The sequence below is a fragment of the Suillus clintonianus genome, assembly GCF_016758775.1.
Source record: "Suillus clintonianus strain FC179 chromosome Unknown DEU56scaffold_121, whole genome shotgun sequence".
NCBI classification, from domain to species: domain Eukaryota; kingdom Fungi; phylum Basidiomycota; class Agaricomycetes; order Boletales; family Suillaceae; genus Suillus; species Suillus clintonianus.
Genome location: NW_024539345.1, coordinates 115,943 through 125,084, shown reverse-complemented (window position 1 = coordinate 125,084; position 9,142 = coordinate 115,943). Strand labels below are relative to the sequence as shown.

At 46.4% G+C, this 9,142-nt stretch overlaps 2 protein-coding genes across 2 annotated transcripts; one reads left to right on the top strand and one right to left on the bottom strand.

Moving 5' to 3' along the window:
* Nucleotides 1–54: 54 nt before the first annotated feature.
* On the top strand, nt 55–501 carry DEU56DRAFT_760530 (uncharacterized protein; the record flags this gene model as incomplete). The annotated part of the gene is made up of 2 exons (XM_041350440.1): nt 55–112; nt 145–501. Coding segments are annotated over 2 exons (415 nt in total), but the record flags the coding sequence as incomplete, so codon positions are not given.
* Nucleotides 502–7,264: 6,763 nt separating this feature from the next.
* Nucleotides 7,265–9,083, bottom strand: DEU56DRAFT_918020 (proteasome regulatory particle subunit; the record flags this gene model as incomplete). Its single annotated transcript, XM_041358064.1, has 11 exons — nt 7,265–7,282; nt 7,337–7,405; nt 7,460–7,550; nt 7,604–7,760; nt 7,814–7,961; nt 8,013–8,237; nt 8,302–8,455; nt 8,503–8,644; nt 8,699–8,781; nt 8,831–8,933; nt 8,984–9,083. 11 exons carry the CDS (start codon nt 9,081–9,083, stop codon nt 7,265–7,267), a joined length of 1,290 nt encoding a protein of 429 aa, XP_041203084.1.
* Nucleotides 9,084–9,142: the final 59 nt, after the last annotated feature.

Here is a 9,142-nt window from a genome sequence, read left to right as displayed (position 1 = left end):
TACTCAGTGGTCTGGGCTTTGGGAGGGCGATGGATACATTGCAGAATTTCACAGGACGATGAAGGCGATGGATGAGGATCAGCAACAGTTGCTGAAACAGGGATTACGTGAGGTATTTTCGGAACTTCACTGCCTTCCTGCTAGCGGAGCAAGAGTGTGGACGCAAAGAACGAAGCAATCGTGTTCACGACCAATCCCATATTCTACAAGATCGACTGTATTGGAAAGGGAGGCGAGAGCCAGAAGAGGGCCCCAAAAGCGCGACGAACGATGAAGCTGATCAAGGGTAAACGCATATTTGCAGCTGACCTCATGGACTCTCAACCCTTCGACACTGATGGCAATCTGCGGAGAAAGACAGGAGGACAGAAGCGGCGGGAAATTCAGAAGCAAATGACCATGGCCAAGAAAAAACAAGAGAGTCCCCCCTCCCCCACGTCCACGGAGACCATTTCCCATCACCCAACTAGAAAATATTGTGGGAATGAGCGATGGATGTAGATGTACTGTATTAATAAATTTTGTGAATAGCACCTTGGCACCACCATTGCATGCACTAGGGAACGCAAAACCGCCATCCAAGTGCTCGTATACCAGATGAACCTCAATGGCAGCTAATGCCTTCATTCTTTGGCGTGATGTATAATGTAATGTGGGCAACCGGCTTTAATTTATCATCAGACATCAGGCATCCATGCACATTTGGGAGAAACATTACAAAGGACTATGAGGTGCAAAAGATGTGATGTTGGCCATGGTGCAAGACCCGGTCGCATGTGCGAGGTTTCTTTAGGCAAATGCAGCATCCATATACTATTCCAGTCAAATTATAATGACCTTATGAAGGGGGACATATACAAAGACAAAGCCAGCCAAGAAACAAAAGTCAGTCAAATCTAAGACTTCCAACCCTTCGCGGTCCGGTGCTTCTTCCCCAAGGCTTAGCCAAATGTTAATGATAGAAAGTGAGGCATGGGACGAATTGATACACACCTAACCTGGTGAGTACGACCCTTTTTCAAGCGTTCATCTACCATCCCTTCACCCAAACGACTCGGAAGAATGTTGTCATCCTCCTTCTCTGGCATTGACTGCATAATTGTCCCTCTTGATAACCTCATCACAATTTCTGTGCACCTTCGCATATCTTCGGCTTCTAGCTAGTCCCTGATCCCTCTCATACTTGGAGAGATTTGCAGTATGACCCTTTTTCAAGCATTCATCTATCATCCCTTCACCCAAACCACTCGGAAACATGTCGTCATTCCTTTTCTGGCTTTGACTTCATAATCGCTCCTTCGCATATCTTCGGCTTCTAGCTAGTTTCTGATCCCTCTCATACTTGGAGAGATTTGCCTCAGTAGCATCCCTCAAGGGACGATTCTACTAGCACGCCTCTCGAGGTCTATATCCTTGTGACTCCCCAGAGTTTGCATTCCTATTTCCTTACATAAAGTGAGTCGAGGGACAAATTGATACACACCTAACCTGGTGAGTACGACCCTTTTTCAAGTGTTCATCTACCATCCCTTCACCCAAGCCCCATTATGATTTGACTGATTTAGTCTGCATGAGGATTGACCATTGACTCGTCATCTGAAATGTAGCTATAGTGTTAGAAGAAGCTCCGGACACCGCTTTACAAACTAACCAGTGAATTCAATGTCCTTGAACATTAACTTTCTTCCCATGGTTCCGTCAGAGATACAATCATGTTCCATTGTACTCATCCATTGCCCAAGGGCGACTTATTCATATGACAGTCAGCCACATGTCGGCCCTCAATAAAAGTTGATATTCATACCTTTCCTTTACACACAGAAAGGTTGTCCGAGTCTTAGATTTGACTGGTTTTGCTTCTTGGCCGGCCTTGGTTTCATAAATTTATGATCTCAGAAAGCCTGTGAGCAAATGGTGTAGTAAACCTATAATGACCTTATGAAGAGGGACACCTGCGGAGTGAAGGCCAGCTAGGAAGTCAAAGAAAGTTGATCCTGGTTTCCCCCCTTCATGGGGGATTCATCTCTGATAGAGGTGACCAGGATTTTCGCTTCAGATTCACTAGCTCGCCTATCAAGGTCTATATCCTTGTGGCTCTCCAGAGTTCACATTCCTATTTCCTCACCAAAACTGATGTCTTTCATATGTTGGTGAGTACAACCCTTTTTCAAGCGTTCATCTACCATCCCTTCACCCAAGCTTCATTATGATTTGACTGATTTAGTCTGCATGAGGATTGACCATTGACTCGTCATCTGAAATGTAGCTATAGTGTTAGAAGAAGCTCCGGACACTGCTTTGGTACACTTATCTTGCCATCGCACACAGAAAGGTTGTCCGAGTCTTAGATTTGACTGACTTTGGCTTCTTGGCTGGCTTTGCCTTTGTAAGTGTCCCTTGCCATAATGTAATTACAATGTCATTGATGTTGTTGCAATGATGCAAGCAAGGTCAAGAAAAAGTCGCTTGGGTTGAGGGTTGTATCAGGCGGGGTCGGGAGTTGGCATGAGTGGGGACACATAGAAAATACCATGACCTACCCAATGAAGTATATTTGAAAATGAAGATAGTTGCAGGATAGTCCAAATCCCAGTAATGACTGTACATCGTCTGTTCTTCTTGGTCCGGTGCTTCTTCCCCAAGGCTTAGCAAAATCTTAATGATAGAAAGTGAGGCATGGGACGAATTGATACACACCTAATCTGGTGAGTACGACCCTTTTTCAAGCGTTCATCTACCATCCCTTCACCCAAACGACTCGGAAGAATGTTGTGATCCTCCTTTTCTGGCTTTGACTTCTTGAGCCTCCTTCTTCATGACCCCATCACAATTTTTGCACGTCTTCGCATATCTTCGGTGTCTAGCTAGTCCCTGATCCTCCTCATACTTGAAGAGATTTGCCTCAGTAGCATCCCTCAAGGATGATACTACTAGCACGCCTCTCGAGGCATATATCCTTGTGACCCCCCAGAGTTCACATTCCTATTTCCTCGCCCCAAGTTCGCTCTGAGGGCTATTTGGGTGGCAAGGTCCAGGTTTTGCCAGCCAAGAAGCGAAAGTCAGTCAAATCTAAGGGCTTTTCCCATTCATGGGCTCTGATAGAGGTGGCCAAGATTTTCGCTCTGAGGGGTAATTGGGTAGCAAGATCTTGGCCTCCTTTCATGGGGGAAACAGCTCTGATAGATGGCCAGGAATTTGCTTTTTTCACCTTTCACTTTTTGTTGCTCTGGGGCATTGGGTAGCAAGGTCCTGGTTGCTAGGTGCCATGGCTCTGGTATTTGGGTGCAGTTGCAAGCCAAGAAGTGAAAGTCGGTCAAATCTAAGGGTTTTTCCCCTTCATGGGCACTGATTGTAGCTAGAGTGTTAGAAGAAGCTCCGGACACCGCTTTACAAACTAACCAGTGAATTGGATATCCTTGAACATTAACTTTCTTCCTGCGGTTCCATCAGAGATGCAGTCAAATTCCACTGTATCATCCATTGCCCAAGGGCAACTTATTCATATGACAGTCGGCCACATGTTGGCCCACATGGCCTTGCCAGCCAAGAAGTGAAAGTTGGTCAAATCTAAGTGCTCCTTCCCTTCATGCAGGATTCACCTTTGATAGAGGTGGCCAACACTTCATATTTTCGCTTCTTTTAACTTTTCACTTTCTTGTTGGCTCTGGGGACAATTTGAGTGGCAAGGCTCTGGTTTTCCTCCTTCATGCGGGATTCATCTCTGATAGAGGTGACCAGGATTTTCGCTCTGAGGGCTATTTGAGTGGCAAGGTCCAGGTTTTGCCAGCCAAGAAGTGAAAGTCAGTCAAATCTGAGGACTCCTCCCCTTCATGGGGGATTCATCTCTGATAGAGGTGGCCAACTTCTACTTATATTTTCGCTTTCATGGAGTTATGAAGAGAGACATTTATGAAGCCAAAGCCAGCCAAGAAGCGAACATCGGTCAAATCTAAGGACTCTGCCAGATTTCCCTCTAAAATAAAGTTCAAAAGTTGGCTGCCCCTGTCATGCAAGTCAATACCAGACAAGAAGCAAAAGTCAGTCAAATCATCAGGACTTGGACAAGTCTTGTTGTGTGAAATCCACCAAAGCCAAGAAGATCGTAAAAAAGCGAAAATATACATGTACAAGATGGCCACCTCTATCAGAGGTGAACAGCTTGGTCCCTGCTGTGCAATTCTGCATAACACCTCTGCAATTCACAATTTTGGCGTTTCATAAGGCAGATACAGGCAGGATCTAACACTCTGAACCTCGGAAACAAATCAGCAAGATTTATTTGCTGGTGCATCACAGTGGCATTGAGTGGTGAGCAGGCCCCCTCTGAGAGGACCGCATTCTTGCTTATGTAAGCAGCAGCAGCACCACACTCTCCTAAGATCGATTTTTACAGCCTTCATATGACTTGGGGAGGATAAGGTAGGACTTGATTTTGAGGTTATTGAGCAATACAAAGACCATGGTCATGCCAGATTTGCACGAAGAAATCAATTCTCAAAGTTGACCACCGAGGTCATGCTGGCCCCCCACACATCGATTTTAACAGCCTTGATATGACCTGCTTGACTTCAGGCATGACTCATTTTAGAGGTTATTGGACCATACAAACATGTTGGTCATGCCAGATTTCCCTCTTAAAATCATATTCCAAATTTGACTACAACCCCTGTCATGCCCCTCCCCCCCACCCAAAGATCGATTTTTTCAGCCTTCATATGGCTTGCTTGGCTGTATCTAGGACTCTTTCTAGAGGTTATTGGAGCATCTGAACACATTTGTCGAGCCATAATTGCACAATAAAATCAAATTCCAAAGTTGACCCCCTAGGCCATGCTGGCCCCCCCACACATCGATTTTTACAGCCTTCATGTGACTTGCCTGGCATCATGTAGGACTTGATTTCGAGGTTATTGAACACTACGAAAAGGATTGTCGAGCCAGAATTGCACAAAGAAATCAAATGCTGAAGTTGACCCCCTAGGCCATGCTGGCCCCCCCACACATCGATTTTTACAGCCTTCATGTGACTTGCCTGGCATCATGTAGGACTTGATTCCGAGGTTACTGAACACTCCGAAAAGGATGGTCGAGCCAGAATTGCACGAAGAAATCAAATGCTGGAGTTGACCCCCTAGGGCATGCAGGCCTCCCCCACATATCGATTTTTACAGCCTTCATATGACTCGCAAGGGTTGATGTAGGACTTGTTTCCGAGGTTATTGAACACTCTGAAAAGGATGGTCGAGCCAGATTTGCATGAGAAAATCAAATTCCGAAGTTGACCACCAAGGCCATGCTCCCCCACCCAAAGATCGATTTTTTCAGCCTCCATATGGCTTGCTTTTCTTTAGGTAGGACTCGTTCTAGAGGTTATTCGACCATACAAACACGTTGGTCGAGCCAGATTTCCCTCTAAAAATCATGTTCCAAAGTTGGCTGCCCCTGTCATCCTTCCCCCACCCAAAGATCGATTTTTTCAGCCTTCATATGGCTTGCTTGGCTTTAGCTAGGACTCGTTCTTGAGGTTATTTGACCATCTGAAGACGTTGGTCGAGCCGGATTTTGCTCTAAAAATCATCTTCCAAAGTTGGCCACCAAGGCCATGCTCCCCCACCCAAAGATCGATTTTTCTAGACTTCATATGACTAGCCTGTCCTTCAGAAGCATTTTTCCTGGGGGTTATTGAGCCCTCTGAACACGATGGTCATGCCAGAATTGCCTGGAAAAATCGTGTTCCTGAGATATACAGGGTCCTCCCCCTCCTCCTGACCTCCTATATGTCACTATCCCGGTATTCCGCCTCAATACCGATACTGAAAACATCTCTCCTAGGGTATTTGAGGCCTCTGAATCGATTGGGAATGGTCCCAGACCTTCCGGAGGTCGGCATTCATGTGATATGGGAGGTAGGCTCAAATATCAGTATTTGGACATATCTCCACAACCGAACCGCCGATTTTCTTAATTGTTGGCTCATATCCATCCCAGAAGTACCCTCCATGATATGTACCAGCCCACCAAAAGATATTTTTTTACAAGTTTGAAACCTATTTCTGTTTTGACCCTATAAGTTCTGACCGTCGACTCACGTATTTTTTTCTATGGAGTTTAGCACCCACTGGTCGACGAACGAGTAACAAGTGTTTGCAGAGTAGACAGCAAAAATTCTGTATGCGACGTTAGACAGTATTTGGAGAGGATGATGCACGCCAGGACAGCCCACTAGAATAGATAAAGCACACAACAAGACATGCATCGACATGTGCGCAAAGTCATAGAACCATCAGCGGCACTAGTGTGTATAATTATAACTTGAAGGTTTCGACCGTACCATTGACAACTGCCACAGTGACATTCCAGCAACGCAACTAGCCGAAAAATAGCCGCTGGACGTGACCATCCAATCGGCATCACAGAATAGCCGCATCAGCATACGTCGCCGTCTCATCCTAAGCCTTTTGCGCATGCTCCACGAACACAGAATCTGTGCCTAGGATGGTCAGTCGTTCGGCAGCGAGGTGGATGATGAAATGCTCGACATGTGTACCAAGGTGCTTTGGAATCGATAATAGATTGTCTACTGAAATACCGTGACGTATCAAAAGATGATGCAGCGCGAAAGAAATCAAGTCGACTCGGTACTTTCCAACTATTCTGCAAATCCTTCTGCACCTCAACGCTTTGATCTTTTTCTTCACATTGTCATCTGATGCCACCCTCCTTTGATGCTCCCGGGCCAGGTCTAGGTTCAGCCTCTGTCTCCGTCTTCGCCGCTGCTGCGGCTCCTCCTTAATGCTGTATATCAGCTATTCTTTCCACATCATCTGCCCACTTCTCAAGCAGACTCCTCACTTCCTGGTCCTCCACCCAAGTAGCAGAGACATCCACCGTAAGAGAACAGCGTCGTTGCGCTAGGATTCTTCGAGACGTAGAACTGCAAGTATATATGGCTGCTCACGAAGTGGCCCTGCATGTAACACACTTTGATACCTAGCACCGGCGGTTATCTCATCGCAGCAGGTGTTTGAGCATATGCTGATCTCTTCCGACAATACCACTGACTATATGTCTATGTGTACGAGAATGACACGAGCTCAGACCATGATATTTACTTACATATCTTCATATCAGCGTGACGACTTGGCTAGTGAGGGCGAGCGCAGACATGGAATCTATCCTTAACAGTGTGGCGGTTTCGTCCTCTTAGTTATATGCATTATGTTGAGTTTCACCTATAGAGAGGAGGTCACATAAACAACTACATCTATGCAATCTTAACAGTCTGAATGACATTCGTAAGCACAATACAGCGGCCAAAAACAATAAATGGACGCACTTTGGCATACAGCGAGTCCACGACCTTGCTAACCTGCTCTAGAGTCCCAATTGCTGCACCATACGTGTTCTGACAGAAAAAAGAAATGAGCATGGACGGCATGAGTGGTAAGAGAAGACGCACGTCTGCTTCTAGCTCATCAAATACGATTAGGCATCCTCGCCCCTGATCCAGCACGCCATGAAACACCTTGTCCAATATCATCTGCGATAGCCTGGAACGCGACATGAGCTACTGGTAAATTCAAAGAAAAAATATAACACGGACTTAGCCTCAACGTCCTGCCGTCCTTGCCCGACCTGTTTGGCAACGTACTCAATCTCTACTACCGAGTACGGCTCAACGATGCGTAGGAGGTTTTGCTGGAGAAGGGTGTCATAAAGCGCTGCAAGATGCGAGCGAATGGTGGGGTCCGACGAGAGCTCTATGTAGCGATAACAAGTCAGTGATGCGTTGTTTGAACTGAGCCTAACATACCGTGTTTGAAGTCCCGAAGGGCCTTCTCGAAATCGGCAAGGTTCCGGTTCTGATGCGCAAGCGCTATAGCACGCATACTCTCGATCTCGCGGAGCTGAGCATATTTCACCGCGAGCTTGATGGAGAGGAGTGACGTTACATCTTCGGGCTGGAACGCACATTCAGAATGACTAACCAATGAATATCAGTGACGACGCACCATATTCAGCATGACTTTGCACAAAAGCATGTACTTGAGGGCGTTCAGCGCTGCTGGGTCATCCTGCGATGACATGTTCTCAAAAGTTTCATAAAAGTATGAGTATGCGGTAGTGTAATCCTTGTCCTCGGCATGGAGAACACCGGACTGGAGGTCTAACGCTGCTTGCAGATGAGGAGGACAGTATATTGAGTTAGCAGCAGTCCTGGAGGAAGTGAGTGCAGCCTATGCATTCGACGGACGTAAGAGCACGGAATGGATAAACTGGGATAGCGCCCGAAGGACTAACCTTGGCCTTCGAAAGATTTCCAATGCCACGGTAGACGCGGCTCTCGAGCAGGTGTACTTCGGTGAGAATCATCTTGTCATCGAGCCTTTTTAACTCTGTTAAGAGTGCGTCGATCCGCGCTAAGGCCAGCTTATACTGCAGTGCTTCAAGTTGCCTGTACCGATAATCAGCATCGTCGTAAGGAGAAGGAGTGGTTCTTACAGGGAAACAAGACGAATTTCCAAGCTGTGCTTAAGGAATATGCGCTTTTCGCGCTTTGACCACTCGATATTGTCGGTTAGGACATCAATTTGAGTTTGCCGGCTGTTAGGGATGGAGTTGAAGTAGTTGAGAAGCGTGCGGACTACACAAAAAACATTGAGCATATATGACAAGTCGAGAACAGAGGGACACTCACTGAGCTTGGCGGTCTTTGCCTTGGCGGTTGAAGACATGAATGATCTCGAGAGCGTAATGACTTGCGCTAAGCCACTAGCATCTCTGTCTGGAGTAAGTGCTTGGGTACAACAATAGACTTGGCAAGACTTACTTTTGATCTCGATAGAGCTCTGCGAGCTTGATCAAGGCAGACTCTTGATCACGCAAGGACTGTTCCTTATCAGTATTGGCTGCCGATCCATTGGAGGTTGATGCTGGTAATATGATTAGCACTAGTAGTCAAGACATCCACTATTCAGCACACCCGTGGTATCCAATATCTGTTTGTAAAGCTCCTCTGCACGCTTTGGGTTAGAGGACGCAATATCTGCAGCCTGCTTGAGGAGGTCTTGAGTAGATGTCATGATTCAGTGCTAGCTATGAATGGTGGAAAGCGTTCAGGTGTCTGACGCGTCTTCAGACC